The 26,692-nt window shown below is 38.4% G+C and overlaps 1 protein-coding gene across 1 annotated transcript in view; it reads left to right on the top strand.

Moving 5' to 3' along the window:
* The window catches only part of MEGF9 (multiple EGF like domains 9), a 94,433-nt gene that overhangs the window by 55,985 nt on the left and 11,756 nt on the right, over positions 1 to 26,692 (top strand). Inside the window, exons 3-4 of the mRNA XM_049627952.1 lie at positions 16,646 to 16,785; positions 26,255 to 26,398. Coding sequence (XP_049483909.1) covers positions 16,646 to 16,785; positions 26,255 to 26,398 — 284 coding nt within the window. The remainder of the gene's footprint in view (positions 1 to 16,645; positions 16,786 to 26,254; positions 26,399 to 26,692) is intronic.

Here is a 26,692-nt window from a genome sequence, read left to right as displayed (position 1 = left end):
TGGACAAGGTGGGAAAGGATGTTATTATAGAACAGGAAAGATCAAGATTAATGACTCAGAGATGTGCCTATATAGGATGTAAGGTGGAAGGGAAGTGGGGGCAGAGGAGATAAATCTGTCAAGTCCTGCTGGGGTCAGGTCATGGAGGGCCTCAAGGGCCAGACAAATGATTTGGATTTTATTCATGAAGTAGTCTTTAAGCGGAAGAAAGATCAGCACTGTGTCCTTGCAGTAGTAGGATGGATGGATATAAGTAAGGGGAGATTAGAGGCAGAATTAAAACTAGTGAGGGCCCAAATTAGGATAATAATAGTAAGAACAGAGAGAATAAATAAATCAGAGAGAATAAATCAAACAGAATAAATTGTGGACAATAGCAAAAATGGCGATATGCCCCATGATAGCAAGATTTCTGTGCCTAATACTCTGTCATGTTTGTGATTCTTGCATTACTACATACACACAAATCTAAAGGTAGTTTGTATTTCTAAGTTGAATTTAAGGAATTGCTCAGTCTCAGGTTTCCTTCTCAGGCCCATACTCTCTCCCCGAGTTCCCATTCTTCCTTTGTTGATGGCCGCAGGGATCGAATCTGCTTTCCTATATGCTTCAGCGGTTGCGGCCGCCCACTGTGTCCCAGGGGATTTTTATTCCCAATGCAGCCTTGCTGCTGAGTGTCAGCAGGGTCCCCACATGCATGTTCTTTCTGTGTTGCTAAAAATAAATCCAAGGGCCCTTTACCTTTCGAGAGTTCTAAAAAACGATTAATCGTTGTAGAGAGGTTTGTAGGGGTAGCGAATATAAAAGATATGGGTAAGTTGAGTGGTTATATAATTGACAAACTTTTCCACAAACAAGGTGCAAATATAGGCATACCTCTGTTATTTTGCCAATTAATTACTCTGACACTCATATGCCTCAGTAGCAGCCCAATTTCCTTTTGAGGCAACCCGTTCTCCAACAATTAATTACTCATTTTCCAATATCTCTAGGGTTCAGCCCTTCTCTGATGCTGAGTATCAAGGGAATGCAATTCTAAACAGGTCACTGACATTACTGTTTTTCACTCCTATGTAGAAAGGCTGGGTTGAAGCCTGGCCCTGAACAGCCTGACAGATTGTGCTTGCTCACTACTGTAGTGATGCTTTTACTGGCCCAGATCCTTGCAGAGGCAGCAACAAGTCTTTGAGGAGGATGAGCCCACGCGTCAGTGCCAAGTTCTTTCAGGACGCTCTAAACTAGGGCTCCAGAGTCATAGATCTCAACAATCAGCCCCTTCAGTCTATCCATGCAGCCCTATTCCAGCACGCAAGCCAGCTCCAAGAGTACCAGTGGAGGACATTTTGTAGAATCTTTCACCTAACAACCCCAAATCTCCCTCCCTCCCCGATAAAACAGGTCTTGCCAAACCTTTCCCCCAGGACAGCGGTGCCTACTCGCTCTGTACCACACAGCTAAGAGAAACTGGAACAAGTGATTCTTCACCCGGTCAAGAGAATTTGCTTCGCAACGACTTTCGATGCCTGCCCAAATGGCAAAGCGTTTGTAAACTTCTCTTGCTAAAGAAGAAAGAAACCACAGATTTAATCTCTAGTTAAGCATCTCTTGGATAGGACATTTTACTACACTTAAAAAGGTTAAAAATCTTATAAACATATAGTGGTTCTCTGACATGAAGTTTGACTTCTCTCTCAGATGAAAACACCACACAAGCTGGCGAATAACATTAGATTATTACTCTCACCATCAGCCCCAGAAGGAACAACATTAACATTTATTGAATGTTTGCCATGTGCCAGGCTAAATGCTTTATATGTACTAACTTGTAAGGATAAAACAACAACTGACTGAAGTGGTATTAGTCTCATTTCACAGGTGGGGAAACTGAGACTTGAGTGATTTGCTCCAAAACAGTCAGTGCCAGAAACAGGCTCAAACCAATACCTGTCTGACTATCCTGCCTTTAGTAGGCCCCAGTGTTTCTTAATTGAGTGGCTGAACCTCTGCTTATTTTCTAAATAAACCTAATAATCATCCTAAGTTAAGCTACCATACAGACAGATCCCCAGCATGAAAACTCATCATTTGAGTGATCAAGACAACATCATCAGTAATAAGTCCTGTGGTAGTATCATGTACCCCCTAATATGAGGCAATGAGAACGTCATGTTACCTCTGCGATTGTCTTCACTAAAACCCATACTCTCGGTCTAATTATGACAAGACACCAGACAAACCCAAATTGAGGAACATTTTATAAAATAACTAGTACTCTTCAAAAGCTTCAAGGTTCTAAAAGACAAGGAAAGACCAAGAAACTGTCAGATTGGAGGAGGCCAAAGAGTCATGACCAGTAAACGTAAGGCGTTATCGTGGATTGGATCCTGGAATAGAAAAAGGACATTAGTGTAAAAATTAGGGAAATATGATAAGGTCTATATTTAATAGTACTATAGCAACGTTAATTGTCAATTTTGACGAATATACCGTAGTTGTATAAGAAGTTAACCTTAGGGGAATTTGGGTGACGAATATACAAGAACTGTCTGTACTATCTTTACACTTTTCTTTAAATCCAATATTATTTAGAAATAAAAAATTAACATGATTGTTAGGGCAGTCAGTCAGGGAATATGGATGGTATTAGTGTTTTCTGATGACGGTGTAGTTGGTCCTACTGATAATTCTCAGCCTTGGGTCTGGAAGAGGAATCAGGATAAGGAAATTAACTTTGCTGGCATGAAGAGCTGCCACTTTAGATGTATGACATTGTGGTTTGAATATACAATCAAATTCATAGCCTACTTTACTGGTTTTAATATCTCTTTTTTCTCTAAAGTTTTAAAAGAGCGTCTAAACCTTGTATTAGTAGACTTAGGCTACAATAGGACTCTTGTTCCCACACAGAAGGCTTTGTCTTCCCCTGTGTCCCCTGAAAGAAAATTAAATCAGCATGACTTGTTCCATCTCAGATGGTTTTTTTTTTTTATAGCAAGAAATATGTTTCCTAGAGGGTAGAGAGGAATACGGGACTGTTCATCTTTTTTCTCCTTGGATTTGATCTCCACTCAAAACATCTGAATTTGTCAATCCCAGAGAGAGATCTTGACTTGAAGTTTCTCCAAAGTTCCTATGAAAAGGGACACAAGTACTTTAGCTGTGATTATTTTAATATTTGAAGTGTATAGGACTAGTTTAGAAAATTATCAATTCCATTATTATCATCCTTTATATATTAGATGAATTCTCTGGTATGATATATTCAGTGTGTTTCAACAATTTGGGTATTTCGGGCTTGCTCCTGTGGTTATAACTTCAGTAGGTTTCCAGGTAATGTTAATAACTAACGTCTGTAAAGTCAGTTACAATTAATAGTATTTTCTTAGCCTGTACATTTAATCATTTGATTCTAACAACAACCCTGTAGGTAAGGTGAGGTTGAAGTAGTTAAGGATGATTTCCTACCAAATTACAGATGAGAAGTAATAATCGAAAGGTTACATGATAAGCCCAAGCTTGGATGTCTATTAAATTCCAGAGCAAGAGCAGTTAACTCCAGATCTTCTGACACCTATCCCATGTTCTTTCTGTTACCTTAAACTCCCATGGCATGCAGTTCTGGGCTAGTATATGCCCCTATGATCAAGGTCACAAGTTCTTAACCTACAAGGAGAAAAGCACATGAAACGTAATGGTGGATATGTACGTTTTTCTGTGGAAAAGGTCTATAAGATTTAATAGATTCTCAAAGAGATCTGAGATGCCATCAAGTTTAAGAAGCTTTATCCTAAATACTATCAGGAAGGACATAGACATTCTTCTCACACTGCCAGAAGCAGTAATGAAAATATGGCTTATATTGTCAATAACAGAATCACTTCCTCCTTGTCTGCCAATTCCTAACACATACACTATGACCATTTCCTTAATTAAGTTTTAAATTTGCTGATCCTGGGGCGCCTGGGTGGCTGAGTCGGTTGAGCGTCCGACTTTGGCTCAGGTCATGATCTCACCGTTCGTGAGTTCGAGCCCCACGTTGGGCTCTGCGCTGACAGCTTGGAGCCTGGAGCCTGCTTCGGATTCTGTGTCCCCCTCTCTCTCTGCCCCACCCCTGCTTGTGGTCTGTCTCTCTCTGTCTTTCAAAAATGAATAAACACACAACAAATTAAAAAAAAAATTAAATTTGCCGATCCTGAATTGGTTTTTTAAAAGAGTTCTATGATTGAATAAAATGCCCAGTAAAAGATATTATAGATATTTGAAAGAAAAGTTTTTACAGAAAAATATATTAGTTTTTTCAACTAAACTGTTCACCCAAGGAAGCTGCATAATCCAGGAGAGGCAGCAGGAGGAACAGAAGGAAACTAACATTTGATAAATCTGTTAAACCTCTGTTTTTGATGCTTTACACATATAACCTCTCTGACTTCGTAGAACAACTTAGATGTCTTGCTCTTAGAAACTGAGTTACTAAGCAATATGGCATAATTAATAAATGGTAGAGCTTAGATTTGAGCCCATGTCTATCTGACTCCAAGACTCTCCCCACTGTACCCTAAAATGGAATGGGCAAGATTAGATATGGCATTGTGAGTCTCAGTGTAAGTGTAGGTGTAGGTATGGGTGAACATGATTCATCAACCTAAGGAGTGGCCAATAGAGACATAAATCTGTAAATCAGAGCTGGGCTACAATGAAATTAAATATTGTATAGGAGAAGGCAACGTGAGTATTGAGAGCATCCATAGAGAATCATTTGAAAGGCAGGAACTATGATATTATAAATATCAAAGTTGAGTCCACTTGACTTGCTGGCGCTTAAATGGCTTAAATGACAGGCATTTGACATGTGGGAGATCTGGAAGTAAGTGTTGTGAACCTAGTCATCGGGGTGGGAAGTGGGAAGATAGGACCACTGGGACCAGGAGCCAAACATTGAGAAATTAGGGACAGTAGTTATAATTCAGCCATCTAAACTATAGAGAACTAAGGTCAAAGGAACCGGTAGCGAATGGGACTTAATGACAATTCACTGAGGTTGATTGCCTTAAGTACCCTCTTCTTACGTCAGAACTAACCCCGAATTAAGAGTTAAGCAGTAAGCTCAGAGATGGAAATCAAGCAGCTTTACCAGTCAGGGGCTAGGAATATAAAAAGTAGAGTGAGACAAGTATAATGATATTTTTCCAGTTAATCTACTACAGTGCTTCTTCAGGTATGGTCTTCAGGCCAATATCAGCATAACCTGGGAATTGGTTAGAAGTGCAAATTCTTGGGTCCAACCCCAGACCTATTGAATCAGAAATTCTGAGATAGGGCCTAGCAATCAGAACCACTGATCTAGTGGACAATATGTTGCCCACAAAAACCTAAGGTCAACTTCCACCCAGAAGAAAACCAGGACTAATAACGAGGAGGCTGTTTGAGGCATTCCAGTCTCTGTTCTTTGTTTGTATGAGGACCATACAAGCTAAAGAGGCTTGGGCTTAAGCAAAATAGACTTTTCTTTGAGGGCTAGTAAATTATTTCTTTCCTTTCTGCTCTTTTTTGTCCTTCAAAGGACAAATCCAAGGGATCAGGATCAATGTCTTACAATGTTGACTGGCCCATCACGTACCAGTCATTAGATGTCTCATTTTGCTCACCTGAAATAAATATCCTATTTCAAGGATTCTTAGAGGTTTACTTAAATGTAACATAAAGTGGGGCACCTGAGTGACTCAGTCATTTGAGTCTGACTCTTGATTTTTGGCTCAGGTCATGATCTCAGGGTTGTGCAGTCAAGCTCCACACCAGGCTCTGTGCTAGCATGGAGCCTGCTTGGGATTCTCTCTCTCTCCTTCTGCCCCTCTCCCCCACTCGCACTCTCAGTCAGTCAATTAACCAATCAATCAATGGAACATAAAGTATCAAGATTAGGTACTTGGAAAATATTAAATGGACTAAATTGAAGACAAATATTGTACTCAGAAGGCATCATGAATTAATGAGGGAAGCATACACAGATTTTGGAGCCAGATTACCTGACCATTAAATGGAAAAATTTTGAGTGTCTATCATGTGCCAGGCACTGTGCTAGGCCCTGGCTATATAACGGTGGAGAAAAAAGAAAACCAGATAAAACCCCCTGATTTCATAGAGCTGACATTCTAGATGGGGAGAGATTTAATAAACAATGGAAATGAAATATGTATTATATTAAATAGTAAGAGATCTTGTAATTTTAGATGTTGTGGCTGGCCAAGGCCTTGTTGAGAATATAACATTTGAATCAATAATGAAAAGAAGTAAGGGAGCATGCCTCATGGGTCCCCTGGGTGAAGGCTATTGCTAACAGAACAGACAGTGGGTGCAGGGTGTCTGATACAGAAACATCCACAACGCGTCTGAACAACAGCAAGGTGAGCATAGCTGAAGCGTTGGAAGATGGGAGAAGGGATTAGGGGAGCGCTAGGTAAAAGCAAAATCTATACGCAGATGCTGAGAATACAGTCCTTCCAACATGTCTGTTTTTAAAAACATTCATATGAAAAACTTGAGGGGAAAAGTTGGTTCAGAGACAAACAGATAAACAGAACAGAAATGAAAGCCCAGAAACACCCCATGTGTATAAAGATATTTCACATGTGGCTGAGTAGGTACTGAAGTTTAGTGATGCACCTCAACAACACTAGGCGTGTAGTGGCAATACTTGCATAGTTTTTACTATGTGGCAGACACTGTTCTGCCTGCTCAACACGTCCTAACTAAATTAATCTTCACAAACCTGTGAGAGAGAGACTATTATTTTCTCCATTTTACAAGTGAGGAAACTGAAGCACAAAGAGTTTAAGTAATTTATTTGCGGTCATATGGCTAGTAAGTGATAAAGCCAGGATTTGAACCCAGGTAGTCTAACTCCAGTGTTTATATGTTAACTACTTTGTTAAAATATACAACTTCTAGACAAGCCTCAAACTGAGAGAAGATAATTGTAGCACATTAAACTGACAAGGGATAGATTTGTCAAGAATATATAAAGAACATCTACAAATTAACGTCAGAAATAGGTGGGAAAAAATTTGTAACTCTGTGTGGTGACAGACGGTAGCTAGACTCATGATGGTGATTGTTTCTCAATGTATACAAATATCAAATCATTATGTTGTATACCCGAAACTAATATGTTATGTGTCAATTATCCTTTTATAAAAAAAAAAAAATACTTGGGCAGACTTTTCATAGAAGAGGAAACGCAAATGGCCAATAAACTTGAAAACATGTTCCATCTCATTAATCTGGAGAATGTATTTAAAAACCACAGTATGATACCATTTCGAGCTGCCAGATTGGCAAAATTTTTAACGCTGATGATATCAAGTGTTGGTGAGGATACAGAGCAATGGGACCATGATTCCATTGTTAATAGGGGTGCAAATTGTGACCGCCACTTTGGAAAACAGGCATTGCCTTGTATGTTGGTGCTGTACAAGCTACTACCTAGGAATTTTATTCCTTGGTATATACTCTAGAGTAAAGCATGCTCATATGTACCAGAAGATATACAGGTGTTATCTATACTACCTAATGAAAACAACCCAAATGTCTACAAGAATGAATACAATAGGGTTATATTCATATGATGAAATACAATACAGCAGTGAAAAAAGAGTGACTACAGCTGTACAAATGTATATTGATAAATCGATAAACCATAATACTGTATGGGACAAAGTAAATCAAAGAATACATGATGTTTATTAATATAAGGTTTAAGAGCAGGCAAAACTATCTGATACATTATTTAATAATACATATAGAAATGATAAGCCTCTAACAGAGCTGAACTGACTAAAACACTTAGCTGCTTCTGGGGCAAGAGAAGGGAATGAAGTTGAAGGGGGAGCTTCAAATGTCTTGTCTAGTGGATATGAAATTGTTAAGTTTGGTGTTCTTTCTTACATTCTATTGTCTTTAAACTTATCTGCCTCTGAATGAATGATATATTTCACAATTAAAAAATAAAGATTAAAAAAGCATTGCAAACAACAGATGTTGGCAAGGATGCGGAGAAAGAGGATCTCTTTTGCATCGCTGGTGGGAATGCAAGCTGGTGCAGCCACTCTGGAAAACAGTATGGAGGTTCCTCAAAAAACTAAAAATAGAACTACCCCAACTGCACTACTAGGCATTTCTCCACGGGATACAGGTGTGCTGTTTTGAAGGGGCACACACACCCCCATGTTTATAACAGCACCATCAACAATAGCCAAAGTATGGAAAGCGCCCAAATGTCCATCCATGGATGAATGGATAAAGAAGATGTGGTATATATATACAATGGAGTATTACTCGGCAATCCAAAAGAATGAAATCTTGCCATTTGCAACTACATGGATGGAACTGGAGGGTATTATGCTAAGTGAAATTCATCAGTCAGAGAAAGACAAAAATCATTTGACTTCACTCATATGAGGACTTTAAGAGACAAAACAGATGAACATAAGGAAAGAGAAACAAAAATAGTATAAAAACAGGAAGGTGGACAAAACATTAAGTGACTCATAAATATGGAGAAAAACTGAGGGTTGATGGAGGGGTTGTGGGAGGGGGGGATGGGCTAAATGGGGAAGGGGCATTAAGGAATCTACTCCTGAAATCATTGTTTCACTATATGCTAATTTGGATGTAAATTTTAAAAAATTAAAATTAAAAAAAAAAAAAAAGCATTGCAAGGTTCTATCAATAAAGCTGTTAGGGGTGAGGAGCTTTGCAAGGAAACTGGCCAGCATTGGGGCATTTGCAAAACAGTGCCAGCTGCAGGTAGGAAAATAGTGCTCCCAAGTCAGAGAATTGGATTGACACAGATCAGAAGCAATGTCTCATTTCCTTGGCAATCACTTTAAAATCCCATTCGTCAGAGGAGTTATTTAAACAACTGACAGTTGAGCCAGGAGAAGATTAACATAAGAAACCTTTTCCAGGAGCGTTGCAAGTCTATTAATATGAGCACGTTAAATCCTTCTGTCTTGCTTTCATTAAATACACAGAGGTAATCTATAAAATAAAGGAGAGAGAAAAAAGCCAGGTATTAGAAGGCAGAAGACCTGGGTTCTAATTCTGATTGCCCTCTGGATGTGTGACCTTGAAAATTGAGTCAGTTCATGTCATTGAAACTCTATTGATTGGGGATGTTGAGTATTAATATTTGGCCATGTATAGAGCTACTCATATTTGGAAGGCACTTCAATATGTAATTTCAACTAATTTCCACAATCTTTTGAAACAGGGATTATTATTCTTATTTTTCAGACGTAAAAACTTGCTCAATAATCAAGTAGCTAGAAAGTGGCAAAATTGAGACTTATGAATGCTATAGAATTATTGTAAGAACTAAAATAACTAATGCATATGTAAGTATTGTGCTATGCACTTCATTTATGATCCCACAGTGTAAGTGTTAATATTGTAAGTGTTAATATTGCCTCTGACTACCTCATCCCCAGCAGGTTTAGAACTCAAAAGTTTAGGACTTGGGTTTAAAGGACTTGGTCCTTAGCACTGTCAATCTCAGTATTTTTGAGTTAAAGAGGTTTTTGTTTGCTTGTCTGGAAACTAAGCCACCACTTATGCTGTCATTTTGGTGAGTTCTAAATTCTAGGCACTACAAGTTAATTTTTGGAACACAGCATGTACACAAATCAAGTATTAATAATTACCCTTTCAGGTTAGTATCCAAAGTATATAAAGAACTTATAAAACACAACACCCAAAAAACAAATAATCCAATTAAAAATGGGCAGAAGACATGGCTAGACATTTTTTTCAAAGAAGACATACAGATGGCCAGCAGACACATGAAAAGATGCTCAAACATCAGTCATCATCAGGGAAACACAAATCAAAACTACAATAAGCTATCACCTCACACCTGTCAGAATGGCTGAAATCAACAACACAAGAAACAGTAGGTGTTGGCAAGGATAAGGAGAAAGGAGAACCTCTTATACTGTTGGTGGGAATGCAAACTGGTGCAGCCACTCTAGAAAAAAATATGGAGTTCCCTACAAAAGTTAAAAATAGAACTACCCAATGATCCAATAATTGCTTAGGTATTTACCCAAACAATACAAAAATACCAACTCAAAGAGATACATGCCCCCTGATATTTATAGCAGTGTTATCTACAATAGCCAAATTATGGAAAGAGCCCTTGTGTCCACTGATTGATTAATGGATAAGGAAGACGTGGTGTAGGCACACCATGGAATATTACTCAGCCATAAAAAAGAATGAAATCTTGCCATTTGCAATGACATGGATGGAGCTAGAGAGTATAATGCTGTGAAATAAGTCAGTCAGAGAAAGACAAATACCATACAATTTTGCTCATATGAGGAATTTAAGAAACAAAACAAATCAACAAAGGGGGTGGGGGGGGGAGAGAGAGAGAGAGACAGAGACAGAGACAGAGACAGAGACAGGCAGTAAACCAAGAAACAGAGTCTTAACTATAGAGATGGTTACCAGAGGGGAGGTGGGTGGGGAAGATGAGTTATATAGGTGATGGGGTTTAAGGAGTGCACTTGTTGTGACGAGCACAGGGTGATGTATGGAAGTGTTGAATCACTATATTGTATACTTGAAACTAATATTACACTGTATGTTAACTGATGAATTGAAATCAAAAAAAATTTTTTTTCAAAAAAAATTACCCTTTCATTGAGCAAAGCTTTTACAATGGTTACAAAAGAATACAATGTTGACATATTTGAGAACCATCTTCTTTTCTAGGAGATGATACTGAAACCTCATGCTTTTTCTCTTTTCAAAATGACTTTTAAAATGCAGAAATCTCTTTCAAATAATGGAGTAATTGTGTGGGCTTGAGTATTTTATGGCTGTGTTTATTCCATTAAAAAAAGTGAAGGCAATGAGAAAGAACTTTACTAGTTGAATTAAGTTAAGGCTTCCAAGTTATGGCTCTGGAAATATTACACTTTCTATTTTTTTGCCATTAAGATTTATTTCTGACTTTTCAAATAAGCTTTTAAATTTGATTCTGGTAAGATCAGCTATCAGAAAATATTTTTGCACTTAAGCAATACCCTTTTTGAGTGTTAAGAATTTCTGTCTGAATATGGATTTCCTCTAAGAATATTTTAGACTATTTGCCCTCAAAAATACAAGGAATGTCTCGTATAATGGCCCAATGTTTTCAACAATAAAGCTATCTTTTTTTTTTTTTCTCCAGCAAAGGAGCTTTGCTCATTGCATAATGGTCTTTTCCATGATTGTAGAAAGACAGAGGAACACAAAATGCATATGGTTTTTTGCCAAAATGCCCAATTACTGGGTTTCTTTCATAACCAAAAGGAGAAACTAATTTTTTATTACCTTTACAAAACCATGACACAAACATGAAGTTCAGAATTGCTAATAACTTTTCATTTTCTGTGTTTTCCCATGTAAAGACTTTCTAGTTAGTAAAACTTTCTCCAGCTTCCTTTTAATATCTTTAATACATTGAGAGACTTTATAATCAGCAATTTTCTGTTCCTTTCATACTATGTTTTAAGTAGTAGTTTCAGTCTCCTTCTACGTGTACTAAATTGTTTTGAGCTATTAAAGAAAAGATAGAGGAAAATTGATACCTCTGATCATCTATTTTTTTTCTGTTTCTCGTTCTTTCCATGTCAGAGTGCCAACATGAGAGCTGAGGGGGAAGGAAGGAGGAAAAGCGAGGCTTGTGGAAAACCACAAATAAATTAATTTCCCCCAATTAGAACTGTTATCTTTTTAGTTATTTTGTGACTGCTTGAGTCCAAATTGATCACATGTTATCTAAAGATACGCCACGCACATATAATTGATATTTTATAACTCTCAGGAAGAACATAGATAAACAGCACAAAAGGTGCCAAGACATTTAACAATTTAGAAAAACATTAAACCAATTAGCTAGTGTGTACAAAAACTCCTCGGGTCTCACTGGTTTTGGCCCCACCTTATGTAGGATTTTGCAGATCCTTTCTCAATTAAAAAAATTTTCTTTCCCCAAACCATTTCTCCCAGGTTTTCACAATGTGCTCTCTTTTCCTATAGCCACCTTTTTGCTCCATACTAACGATTACCCTATATTCTTGCAGTTTTTCCAGGTTTGTTAATGGAATTTTAATTTTTTTTTTTTAACATTTATTTATTTTTGAGACAGAGAGAGACAGAGCATGAATGGGGGAGGGGCAGAGAGAGAGGGAGACACAGAATCGGAAGCAGGCTCCAGGCTCCGAGCCATCAGCCCAGAGCCCGACGCGGGGCTCGAACTCATGGACCGTGAGATCGTGACCTGAGCTGAAGTCGGACGCCCAACCGACTGAGCCACCCAGGCGCCCCGTGTTAATGGAATTTTAAAAGTAAATAACTTACCCTTGTCTAGAGACTCCAGCCCATTTTCCTTAGAATTCTCAGGAAAAAATCAAGACTCACGATTCCTGTCATCACCTTCCTAGTCCTTTCATGCTGGAGTACCGATTATATGCCAGATACTGTGCTGAGTGCCCTGGGCATGCTGTCTTTCATTCCCACAGTAACCCTACAAAGTTTGGTATACTCGTCTTTATTTTGCAAATGAGAATCCTGCGTCTAAGGAAGAAGATGCACTTGGTCCCAGCTAGTGACTAGCACAGCTAGAACATGAACCAAGCTCTCAGTCTCCTCAGGCAATGAATTTTCCATAGGCCCGGATACTTCCCCTCTTATGGTCCACCCTTCCCATGCTAGTCAATGGTGTTATAAAATAATGGAAATCCTGGAGACTTTCCATCTACTCATCTAGATAATTTTTTAAAGTTTGACTTAATTAAGTAATCTACACCCAACGTGGAGCTAGAAGTCATGACCCCAAGATCAAGAATGGTGTGCTCTTCTGGCTGAGCCAGCCAAGCACCCCGCAAGAGATCATTTTTCAGTGTTCAAGCCTTGTAATAGTTATTCACACTTACGAATGTGATAAATTTTATAACTAAGTACTTAACAACCATAAGAAAATCTGAGAATTCTGTTTGGGATAATTTAAGAAATGTATAGAATATACTTAGTTATACGTTGTACAGCATAGTTCCACAATGCTTGTGCTTTCTTTGTAAATAATTCTATATTCGTCTTTCTGATGTAATTCTCCATACTCTATTAGTACTTAACTAGTAACTAACTCATGTCTGTAAAAGCGACACCAGATGAGCAAATTCTATCTTAAATTCTTTGTTAGTTGATCTCAGAAGTATAGATTTCTGACTTCTGTTCGAAATCTAGTTCTGTGTCCTTATTTGCCAGCTATGAAGCTATGAGTCTTTGGTCCTTTCATTTCAAATCTATGGATACACATAAGTGGTCTGTTAACAGGACTTTTTTTCCCCCTGTCTTTGATTTCATTGCATTTATATCATTGACCTTTGCTTCAAAAAGCATTCAACAGCCTCTAACAGAGGGAGACCATGAAAGGGGGTGTTGTAAAGGCTTTATTCTGTAAAAGAAGTCACACACAGGGAAAGCTTTATATTTGCTGAGTGATTTAATTCTTATACATGCAGAAATTGGCGATGGGCCATGAGTAACATGGAAAGCACCACCTAGTGCAGTCTCACAACCAAACTTTCCCACTCCCTTCTATATTTAAAAAGAGAGAGAGAAAGCAGCTCATTTCCCATTGTTTTAAAATCTACCCAGGAAAAGTGAAGCATGGTATCTAGACTAGCCAACCACTTTATCAGGATCCATAAAGCCACTCATGGATTTTTGTTTGTTTGTTTTAACATCAGCAACTAAGGAGCACCGTCTCCAGGGAGAAAGATGACTGCTTAAATTGGTCTTTTGAGTGCGCAGAGCAGAATTATGACGGGAAAGTCCACTTACAGGAATAGCAACCACTTTGAGAGCACTGGCTATGTTATGATTATGAGATATCATGAAGTGATTAGGTATTCCAACATAATATCATTTTCTTGTAGGTTGGTGAGTTCGGCAAACACTGTCATTAAGAGTAACTGTTTATTCTTCCGTATGCCGAATAATCTAATCATGTAGAGAAATGAGGAACAAACATATTTTGATTAACTTTCTAAAAGCCTTGGAAATTGGCTAATAAATTGTTGTTAGCAATTCTTTGGAAAGCACATTATTTCCTTTATAATTTTCTGACAGTCGAGCGAGACTTAAATCGACTAGTTCCTTCTTGTTGAGTAATAAGATATTCCTGCACTTCATATTTGATGAATACAGATTTACTTTTTAGATCTTTAAGTACCTTGGGATATTCTTGTGTAAGACTGTGTAAGTGTATGCGGTGGGGTTTTTCCTCTTGTTTTCTTTTTTTGTGAAGTTACTTAAGAGACGTTGCTTGGTAATGTACATTTCTGTTGCTTGTCTAAAATCAAGCCTGGTCTTCTGCACTATGAACAGTATAAATTTTATTTAAGCATCAACATATTTGGGCTTGCATCTCTGGGAACCTTGGACTTTGCTAGGCTGCCGTTTCTCTTCAAGCAGTGGGAACTCTTAGCTTCTGTTGAGGAAGACCTGAAATTTACTGGAAGTAAGGAAAAAGACCACAGTTTATTCTGGGCAAGGCAGAAACAGCTCACTGGGGTGAGAACCTAAATAAATGGTAAATTGTGGTGACTGGAATCTACAGAATGAAGCTTGATACCCAAGTAGGTATCAAGTTATTTGGCAGGCAAATTTCTTGGACAAATTTAGATTCGGGCTTAGGGAATGGCAGGTAGCACGGTATAGTAAGAAAAGTCTAGCTTTGTATAAATCAGCCTGACTTACTAGGTGTGGACAATACTTCAGCCCCTCCCCCACCCCGATTTCCCTCAGTAGTAAGACGAGGATTATGACTTCCACCTAGTAGGGTTATTTTCAGGATTAGAGAACATATGTATGTTTATTGACATAGGCCATCAACAAATGATGGCTCATTATTTTTATCATCATCTTCAGCAGCAGCATGACTCCTGCTTTCAGATGCCTCCATTTTACGTTTTTTGTAAAATTACTTGTTAGTCAAGCAATTGCATAACCTATATACTAGACAGCTTTGGGAGAGGAATACAGAGTTCAGTGGGTAACTTTTCAGGATACAAGACTTTGAAATATGTAAAATATATATTATTTACATAAGCCTGGCTTCCTTTCCCTTCTGGACTGATTTTGTTTGAGTAAAGCCCTAAAAATATTCCATGTAGAACTGTTTTTCTGCTTTTCTACTCCTTTTTGGCATAGCCTGGGACAGTGCAGAGAACTGTAAGTAGGAGAGAGAAGTAAACTTTGACTCTAGCTGCTCAAGAGAATTTTTTAGGGATGGAGGGTGAAAGCCTCATTATTTAGCCCAGGGGATGCTGACAAAAAAGAGAGGCATATCTCAAAAACAAACAAACAAACAAAAAAAACCACCTTAGGTTTGTATACTGCAAGTAGAATACACATGGTTGGAAGTCGCTTCAGCTCCATTCTGCAAAGTTCAGCTGAGAATTCCAGGAACTCTCAAATTTGGAAGTTCTATTTTTATTATAGCAATAGGAATATGGGAATTATCAGGGGATTACTTCAACTGATATGTGTAAGTACTAACAATTTTAGCCTGGGCTCTTGAACTAAAAGTAATAACCCCATGGGGGCTCACTGTCGGGAGCTGAATCTCTAAAAATATTATATTGAAAAGCAGTTTTATCTTCAATTGTCTCCCATCCATTGTGACTGGTGCCAAAATATACTCAGGTAAAGTCTAAAAGTTTCAGGTTCAGAATAAGCATATAAAGAAGAGTCACGTTGTTAAATAAGGTATTTTTCTTACTTTACGTATTTATTTTTAAAGATTTTATTTTTAAGTAACCTCTGTACCCAATGTGGGGCTCAAACCTACAAACCCGAGATCAAGAGTCACGTGCTCTACCAATTGAGCCAGCCAGGCACCCCTATGTTTCTTACTTTAGATTTTAGTTTTCTTTTTGGGGTTGACAATCTAGAATTTTTATATGGATTTAATCCAGAAAGCAATGGGGGTCCCCATTATAATCCTGTTTACTTAATTGTGAATTCCGGTTTAGTTATCAGAAATATGATTTTAAGATAGCCTAGACCTAAAGTAGAAAATTACATTATTTCTAGCATCTCAATGGATATTAACGGATGCATTCATTAAGATTGTAGTCTCCGTGTTTTTCAGCCAGAGGCTAGGCTGGATGAAGACCAGGTGGTGGTTCTTCTCTTCTCCATATTGGGTAGGGTAGAGGCCGATGGAACTGTGGAATGATCCAGGAATGAGATGTAGCTGTGGTACCAGTTTTATGCCCCAGTGCTTGCCAAACAAAGATTTCTAAGCATTAGGGATGCATGTTCCCATGACTCCTTTATCATTATTTTAACCTGCCTAAGTGCAGAGGATTAAATTGTCACAAATGACTAGTGTTACTATGTTAACTGAATTTCTATAGCCATGAAGTCGCTCAACTTCCAATTCAAAACAAAAACGAAAACAATAATTCTAGTAATTAGAATCCAGTTGAAATATTTCTACGTTAAGATCATCTATGCTGGGATGTTGGGCAACAAAACTTTCAAATTGATTTACTTTACTTTTGCTCGTTGTCTTTGCTTTTATTTGCAGTTCTGGGAAATGCCAGTGCAAAGCGGGCGTCACCGGCTCTACATGTGATCGATGCCAAGATGGATATTATGACTTTAGTAAGAGTGGCTGCTTGCCCTGCCAATGTAATAATCGGTCTGCCACTTGTGATGCCCTCACAGGTACGTGCTTTCCTTAAGTGGGTTGTGTAATTAGTCCATTGTTCTTTTCATAAATTTCACGAATCATGTTGGTTGGGAAGCAAAGAAGACAATATGAACTACAATTCCAGAAGGGGTAGACCTCGTCCTAAGTAAGGGGACGATCACCAGCCACTTTATTCGCAGGGGACATTTGCTGATTCTGGTCATAGGCGAAGGAGCAGAAATTCTTCTTGAGGAAAGAGACAGAAGAAGAGTTTTTGGCAGTTGTTTGGGACTTGAGTGATGGATTGGAAACTAGAGGAGCCCTAAAGACTGGGCCAGTTTCCTCCCAGGACGTTAGCTGATTGTTCAAGAGACAAGAGGCTGGCCCAAAAAGTATTAAGAAGTCTCTAAGTCTTACTGTGCTGTGGAGACAAAATCCCTTTAGAAAGAGAGGCCCTGTTACCATACACAAACCTCTGTCTCTCAAGACACTGGCAGATCCTGAAGTGCGTGGAGTGAGACCTGGGCTGGACCCACCGAGGACCTACCCACTCTATGACCAAGATATAGTGATGAACCATAAGTGAACTGACTCGTACTGAGATTGCAGCCCATCTTCAACGTATCTCAATTTCTAATTGGGTCGAGATGATTCCCTCGTTATATCTGCCTCACAGAGAAAACAGGTCATCTATGGCTCTTCTATATGCTGTATCTGGCATATAATAAAAAATACTTGACAATGCTGAGGAGGGAAAATGTGACCAAAAATAAAGAGAAAAAATAAACAATGGAAGCAGACCCACAGATAATCCAGATGTTAGAGTTAGCAGAGAATGCCTTTAAAATAACTAAAGTTAATGTTTTAAGAAAATAAGGGGAAACCCAGAAAATAGGTAAAAAGAGGCAAATTTCAAGAGAATTGGAATATATTTAAAAAAACAAAACTGAACTAGAACTGAAAAATACAACATCTGAAATGAACAACTCATAGCATGGGTTTAACAAACGTTTGTTCACGGTGAAGACAAGGTTTGTAGACTTGAATACAGCTCAGCTAAAAATATCCAACTGAAGCCCAGAGGAAAAAAATACAATGGAAAGAACAGAGCAGGAAGACATGTGAGACACAGCTAAAAAGACTGGCATAAATGTAATTGGAGATTCAGAAAGAAAGGAGAAAGAGATTGGGGCAGAAACAAGATTTGAAGAGATAATGGCCAAGAATTTTCCAAACCGGTACAAGACATCAGCCCACAGATTCAGAAAGCTCTGCAAACCCCAGGTGGTATAAAGCAAAGAAAACCACATTGAGGCAAACTATTAAAAACTAAAGACAACGAACTCTTCCGATGGTCAGTTTTCCTAAATGTAAGGACTAGAAATGCTTCCTTGGAAACCTTTTTTTCCCCAACAGAAAAATCAGGACAAACCAGCCAGACAAGTACAAGTGTTTTTATGAAAGTAAGGTTGCAGAATATTTGAAATTGAAAGTACTCTGGAAAAACCTGTATTGAAAGTTTATTCTTTAAAAAAATTTTTTTTCTTAATGTTTATTTATTTTTGAGACAGAGAGAGGCAGAGCATGAATGGGGGAGGGTCAGAGAGAGAGGGAGACACAGAATCCGAAGCAGGCTCCAGGCTGTGAGCTGTCAGCACAGAGCCCGACACAGGGCTTGAACTCACAGACCGTGAGATCATGACCTGAGCCGAAGTCAGACGCTTAACTGACTGAGCCACCCAGGCGCCTTGAAAGTTTATTCTTCATTTTAGTCCTCTGTCCATGGTGAAACAAACTGATTTAGCAGAAATAGTGTTATCATTATTATTATTATTTTTTTTTTCTGTTACGTGATCGGGTCCCTGGCTACTTACTGGTTCTCTCTCGTGCTTTTCTTTTTCTCTGCTGTCTGTGATCCAGTCATACCGGCTTCTGTTCCTAAAACAAGCCGTGTTCCCTTTCTCCAAGGTTCTCATTTGTGATCTTACCTCTGCCTAGAATGGTCTTTCTAATACACCTCTACCCCACTGCTAGCCCTTTGCCTTATTAAACCATATTGTTCCTTCAGGCCTTCCAACTTCCATGTAGTTTACCACATTAGAAAGTGGTTCCTGACACTCCAGGCTGAACGATGGTTCCCAGTTATGCACTGTCATATGCACTTGTATTTTTTGTCATAGTATTTATAGTCTATAATTATGTGTTTATTTGTGATTATGAGTCATGCATGGCTTACTTACTCCACTGTAAGTTCCCTGATGGTAGGGGCGACACTAGTTTTGTTCATCATTGTACACAGTCTCTAGCATGGAGCTTGGCACATATACGTACTCACTAAATGTTTGTTGGGTAAATGAAGAAATGAATGGAAAAACACACAGAGGAAAGATACATTTCAGTCCTGGTTAACGACAGGAATGCTCCATCCTACTGAGTTGATGTAAATTTCTCCTCAGGTCTTGTACAGTAAGGAAGCAGTCTACACTGCTGATCTCATGTCTGGTTTTCTTTGCAGCAATGAGATACCTGTCTTTAATGGCAAGTAAATCCCAACCTGTCCTTGCTAGAGATAATTGAAGGCAAAAGAAATCCTTCCCATGATTGCGATTTCCAAAATCAGTTAGTAATAAGAGAAATAAATGGCTTCTCTGTTTATAAATAGAATAAAAGTGGAATTCAACGTGAAGGGATGCAAATACTTGGTTTAAAACTGCAAGCTTAACATACAGTCTTTCCTTTTGTCTCAAAGATTTTTTTCAACAGCGCTGGGATACGGCTGCCCTCTGGTGGCCACTTACTATGTTTTCACAGTCCTTACTTTCCCCCTTTGTAGTCTTTTTCTATACCTTGTGATTTAGATGAAGCAGATTTTAAGCTAACCTTTTTGTGATAAAATATACTGGGAAAAACATTTTGGAAAACAGTTTCACAATGTGTTTAAGAGTCTTAAAAATACCTCCTTGATCCAGAAATTCTGTTTCCAGAAGTCTATTCTGAAGAAATAATTCTAAATTAATAAAAAGATGTTGTGTTCAAAGATGCTTACCAAAGTGGTAGTTATGTTCCAAAAAAAATCAGACAACCCCATTTCTATCAACAAGGAATGAAGCAGATTATGTTGTCTTGGCAATACGTGGTTAAGCACAGCAAGTGCAATCTTGACTTTACCTTGGCCAAATTACTTAGCCTGTTTTTTCTCCTAGAAGTGCAGGATAATAACAGTAACAGTCTAATGGGTTGTTGTGGTGATTTGGTGCAATATATTTATAGAGCCTTTAATACAGTGCCTGCCCCATTATAAGCAATCAATAAAAGGCAACTATGAAGTTGTCATTAAAATGTTTTAAAGAATGGTGCAGGGGCACCTGGGTGGCTCAGTGGTTAAGGGTCCGACTTCGGCTCGGGTCATGATCTTGCAGTTTGTGGGTTCGAGCCCCGCGTCGGGCTGTGTGCTGACAGCTTGGAGTCTGGAGCCTGCTTCGGATTCTGTGTCTCCCTCTCTCCCTGCCCCTCCCCCCACCCCTTCAAAAATAAATAGACATTAAATAAAAAAGAAAAAGAACTGTGTATAACAACATGAGAGACTGAAAAAAGCAGGGCATGAATGACATAGCCACATATTTAGACTATTTAAAGAGCAAAAGTTAAACTCCTATACATAAAAAAAGATTTTAAGGAAAAGTATTCAAAATCTTAATGACAGATTTCTTATGACTTTTTTTCTTCTTTGTACTTTCCTGTATTTTCTGGATTTTCTTTATTGAGCATATATTTACATTGAAATGGAGGTGGAAGGACTATTATTTTTTAAACTAGAACTTTATGTCCATGTGGTGCACTTTTTAAGACTTCAAGGCGCTTTCATGGATTCATAGTGTCTCATCGTGAGCAACTTGCCTCAGCCTGGCTGAGTTGACCACTCCATCACTCCTTGATAACTGTCCTCTCTTTAGGGTATCACAGGTTCCTTCTTTTCCTTTCTTTTCTTTTCTTTTCTTTTCTTTTCTTTTCTCTTTTCTTTTCTTTTCTTTCTCTTCTCTTCTCTTCTCTTCTCTTCTCTTCTCTTCCTTCTCTTCTCTTCCTTCTCTTCTCTTCTCTTCTCTTCTCTTCTCTTCTCTTCTCTCCCTTCTCTTCTCTTCTCTTCTCTTTTCTTTTCTTTTCTTTTCTTTTCTTTCTCAGTCAGCTCTGCTGGATCTTCCTTTGTTCAAGAAAAGCGCTGGAGTGCCTCAGGGCTCAGTCCTTGCCTTGTTTGCCTCCTCCATTTGTACTCTCCTTGACTGGTCTCATTCAGTCCCCTAGACTTAATTTAAAATGCCGTTTACCTGGTGCCGCAGACCAGATTTACATTTCTCCCCCGATCTTCACACTCAAAGATCCAAAAGTACACTCGTCATCTTCACTGGGATGCCTTAATTGGCATCAGAACCCTAAGACATCCGAAACAACTCTTTCCTCTACCCTGGAAGCCAAGCCTGCCTTACCCCTAGTGTGCTTCATTCTGGTGACTGACACCATTCAGCCGGTTGCTCACTCCAAAAGCCCGGGGGTCATATTTGGTTCCTTTCTTTTCCTTGCAGCAAACATCAAATCCGTCAGCAAGGTCTATCAGCCCAGCATTCAGAATACACCATGGACCTGACCACTGTTTCTGACCTTTGTTATTGTCATCCTTGTGCAAGGCCCCGTCATCTCTCTGAACTACCGTGACATTCTCTGATCTCATCTTATCTCTCTGCCTTCTCTCTTGCCCTCTCACCCCAGATCTCACCCCACCACGTAACAACCAGAGTGATCTTTTTAAAATGTAAGACCAGATCCATGCCATCCCCGTGCTTGAATCCTCGAATGGCTTCCCCTCCCTCTTGGAATAAAATTCAAACTTCTTTCTAGGGCTGACATGACTGTACATTTTTGGACCTCTGCCTTTCTCTCTGACCTTATCTTCTGTCAGTCTCCCTTGTTCACTTGGGCTTGGCCTTCTTTCTTTTGGACAGGTTGGAAGTGGACCTTCTGTCTATAGAGAGGATCAGGCATTTCTTCCCACAACAAAGCATATTACCGTACTTCTGACACATTTGTATATAAACTACAAAATGGTAAAATAAATAAGGACAAAGCTTTTTACAGGTGGCGATTTATGTTTTCAAAGCATTGTCACTGAATTTCTTTGGAAAGGAGCCCCACATTCTTTTCTTTGACTGGTTGTTTTCTTGGTTACCCTTACCAGATTTGTTTGCTGCCTAGCCAGCGAGCATGAGATCATCTTCAGGAAACTCTCATTCCCTTTTCTTTTTTCTTTTCTTTTCTTTTTTTTTCAATGGTAATCCACTCCTTTGGCCATCTTTCAGCAAAGAGAATGTGAATTTTAAGGCAGAATTGTTGTATTTTGGGAGGTTCCAGGCAGAGTATAATAAGCAAAGTTAAACTTCGGCTTATTTTTCATATATCATTTATCATAAAAGAAAGATCCTCAGCTTTTAGATTTTAAAGGGAATTTAGATTTCATCTAGTGCAGCTTTCTTAATTTATAGATGAGGAAACTGAAGCATAAAGAGAAAACATTTGTCTTATGGAATGGTTTTTTGCCCTTTGAAATATTCACATTACATGAAATCATTAGCTCAAGAATTATCCCATTTTACAGCTTAGAAAAGTGATGTTCAGAGAAGCTCTTTACGGAGGGTTACACAACTGGGAAGAGGTTCAGCTGGGAGTGGAACTCAGGTCTGACACTAAATACTGTTCCAGTTTTCTTATGCTCTATTGCCTCCCAGAGAGGAGTTATAAGCTGTTAGAAAAGCAAATTCATACTATCAGTACCTCCTGGATATGGATTTGGAAGGTTATGATATTTATGGTTATTTATTATAAAAGAATTTCTTCCAAGCTTCTCGTGGAATGTTTTAAACTTGCTTGAGTTCTTGAAATATTTTTATAATACACATGTGATATAGTTTATAACGTGTTAATTTTGTAGTCAGGAAAAATAAAGACAAGGGGCTCCCGGGTGGCTCCGTTAAGCATCCGACTCTTGATTTCAGCTCAGGTCATGATCTCATGGTTCATGGGATTGAGCCTCACATACGGCTCTGTGCTGATAGCGTGGAGCCTGCTTGGGATTCTCTCTCTCCCTCTCTATCTTTCTGCTCCTTCCTGGCTCGTGCACATGTGTGTTCTCTCTCTCTCTCTCAAAATAAATACACAAACTTTTTTTTTTTTTAAAGAAAAACATCAAGACAGTAAAAATAAAAGGGATACATGCATACCAGAGACACATGAAAATCAAAGGAGAAAGACCCAAAAGGACTATTGCCCTTGCCCCCATAGCTCTTGTTAGCATTCTGTTGTGTCTATGTCTGTCTGTACTTAATTTATTAATTTTCTTTCTCTGTAGCACTGTTCCAGGTACATGCTATTTTTGAAGCAGTGTAATGAGTCTTGTTATTATACTTATTTTCGTCTTTCCTTTTGAGACAACGTATTTGCCACATAAGGTTATTTTTTTCCTCATTGACTTATTGCAGGGTACGGCATAAAACAAATAGAAATAAATTTTTCCAGAAAAAAATTTTAATTGTTATGAATTGTATGATTAAATAAATTTGTATTCTAATATAAAGGGTGTAAGAGAATGCAATTATATTGTGATAAACACAAAGGCTTGAGACCTTATCTAAAATGGTCAAAGGCCCCAAAACACTAAGCATGTAGGTCCAGTAGCATTGTAGAAGCAAAGTATTAATAGTGTATATATTTACCATTTTTTAATAAGAGTAGCACTGTGGGGGCACCTGGGTGGCACAGTAGTTTAAGCATCCAACTTCAGCTCAGGTCATGATCTCACGGTCCGTGGGTTCGAGCCCTGTGTCGGGCTCTGTGCTGACAGCTCCAAGCCTGAAGCCTGCTTCAGATTCTGTGTCTCCCTCTCTCTCTGCCCCTCCCCCGTTCACACTCTGTCTCTCAAAAATAAATAAATGTTAAAAAAAAAAAAGAAAGAAAAAAGAATAGCACTGTGACCTTTTCTTGCCACATTAGTCATGTGCAAATGGCATGTTATTGGAACACATCTTGCCCCAAACATCCATATTCTGTTACAGAATTATTAACTTTTTTGAGGCATTTTTAAAGTTCAGGACTTTATCAGAACTTGCTTTCTTAAAAAGTATTTCCATTGCACATTTTTAATAGGGGGAGAGCATATGGCCAGATATTACACATGATGCAGGTTTTGACTTTTCCAACTTGCAGAACACTTTGACATTTAAGATGATCTTATTTGTAGGGCCAAAATCTGCAGTTTCTTCATATGTATTTTTTTCAGCTATTTTTATTGTCACAAAGATACATAGCTAAAGAGGGATCAGGATATAAGATCTGGAAAGAAATCAGTACCCAACATGTTTATCACTGTATGAGGATATACTCCTACTTTGTTATATGTGTGCTAAGCATCATTAACACTAATGGGCCTTAAAAAAATTATATGATTAGGGACATCTGGCTGGCTCAGTTGGTAGAGCATGTGACTTTTGACCATGAGGCTGTGGGTTCAAGCCCTGTGTTGAGTTAGTAGATCGCTTAAAAATAAAATATTAAAAAAAATTATATGATTAAAAGTGACATTTCCATGCAAATTTGATTTAGTTCAAAGTTCAGTGTTCAGATAATAAATTTTTGAAGCTGTCTTTCCCTGTCAGTTCATGAAGTTTGGGGGAATTGTCCCATAATCACTTAAGAATTGAGATGTGCCATGTGGGTTAATACCTTTGTCATTATTTTGGTTTTCCAAATCTTGCCCCAGTTGTCAGATTATATTATTTCGCAACCTCAGTCTCTCTCCCCTTTTTCATAAATATTTCACTTGTAACGAAAATAAATCAATGTAACTGTTTATGAATAGCTTGAGCATTTAATTGTGTTTAGCTTGTCAGGTAAAACTTCATTGTCTTCCTAGGTTTCTGTCACATGTTGTCACTCCTGTAATAGCAGTTCGAAGAGGTCCTGTGCGTATATGTGGCCTCCTGAAGAAGGGATGTGGGGGTGCCTGAGTGGCTCCATTGGTTAAGTGGCTGACTCTGGGTTTCATCATGATCTCATGGTGCATGAGTTGGAGTCTCACGTTGGGCTCTGTGTGGACAGTGTGGAGCCTGCTTGGGAGTCTCTCTCCCTCCTTCTCTCTCCCCTTCCCCCACTCTCTCACACTCTCTCTCTCCAAATAAATAAATAAATAAACTGGAAAAAAAAAAGGAGATGTAAATTGCATCACACTTTTCCATTTTCTGTTTTCGGACATTATGCTGCTTCAGTGTCTATAGAACATCTTCTCTAATAGGGTACCAAAGGAATAGTATTACAAAACACGTAACTTGGCTTTCCTCTTTCCTTTTGATTTTTTCTGCTAACCAACTGTGTATTTTTTAAAGTATTTATTTATGGGGAACCTGAGTGGCTCAATCAGTTAGGCGTCTGACTTTGGCTCAGGTCATGATCTCACGGTTTGTGGGTTTGAGCCTCGTCTCGGGCTCTGTGCTGTCAGCTCAGCTTTTAAAAGTATTTATTTATTCATTCATTCATTCATTCACTCATTCATTCATTCTTATTTATTTATTTATAGTGATTTCTACACCCAACATGAGGCTCAAACTCATGACCCTAAGATCAAGAATCACATGCTCTACCAACTGAGCCAGTCAGATGCCCCTATTAATTCATTGTCTTTCCTTTGATCTTGAATTTTTAAAATATAAAAATGTATGGAAAATAATATGGGAAATACCCATGTACCTACACCTAAAATTAATAAATATTAACATTTTGGTATTTTGCGTAATATATATATAGTTATATATTTGAAATAGAAATTACAAATAAGGTTGGGAGCCCTCTCTGGTTTTTTTCCCCTAGACTCATTTTCCTCCTTCACTCCATAAAGACAAACAGAGCATAAAATTTGACTGTGCTCTCTTAGTCCACGTTCAATTTTTACTACCAATATTATGTATGTATCCAACTGCTTAGTACAGTTTTTAAAATTTTACAAGATAGGTAAGTACTCTCCACCTGTTCTCTATCATTCTGCAGATTGCTTTTTTCAACCAACATTATTTTTAAGGTGTCATGCATGTTCATACATATAGTTTTAGTTCACTTTTCTAATTACAGTATCCCAACTATGAAAAGTCATTCTTTTTTAAAGAGGTCTTTAGATTGATTTTATTTTTTCTTTGAAAAAATAGTTGACCTGCTTTCTGTATGTAGTCAGCAATCAACATGGCCTTATTGCTACTCATGTACCAGCCTTTCCCTAGAGTTTCCAGTCAAGCAGGGGACACAGAATTTACAGACCTGGCCAGTGTAGGGAAAGACGGGATGGAAACCGAACCCTGTTAATTCCTGTCGGATAAGTTCTTCTGGCTAAGTCTTAAGGTCTCTTGGTTGCAGATGTGATTTATTTAAAGTTGTTGCGCTTTCAGGATAAATCTTCAAATAATTTGCTTCTTTTAGGTGCTTGTTTAAACTGCCAGGAAAATAGCAAAGGGGATCACTGTGAAGAATGCAGAGAAGGATTTTATCAGAGTCCTGACGCCACAAAAGAATGTCTTCGCTGCCCTTGTTCAGCAGTGACATCTACAGGCAGCTGTATCATAAGTAAGGCCTTTCTCTAAATCTTCATCTCGAGAGGAAAAATCAGGCAGTCAGTTATCAACTGATATGAAGTGTGCTGATAAATGAAGTTCTGTAGGGTGCTGTAGGGGAAGGGTTTTGCAACCAAGTCCAAATACCTAATATGAAATGAGACTTGAGGGAGAGGGGAGGAAATTTTTGTTAAAATCTTATTTTATCTTGTCTGTCGGGACTAAAGAAGAAGGAATGTGAAAGTTGTAAGAGCGCCTAGCTATTACAATTATTCATATTCCTATGTAAGCATCTTTCTTTTGCCCT

The sequence above is a fragment of the Panthera uncia genome, chromosome D4 (genome assembly GCF_023721935.1).
Source record: "Panthera uncia isolate 11264 chromosome D4, Puncia_PCG_1.0, whole genome shotgun sequence".
Taxonomy (NCBI): domain Eukaryota; kingdom Metazoa; phylum Chordata; class Mammalia; order Carnivora; family Felidae; genus Panthera; species Panthera uncia.
The sequence above is the reverse complement of the archived record's forward strand: the minus strand, read 5'-3'. Positions and strand labels throughout refer to the sequence as shown.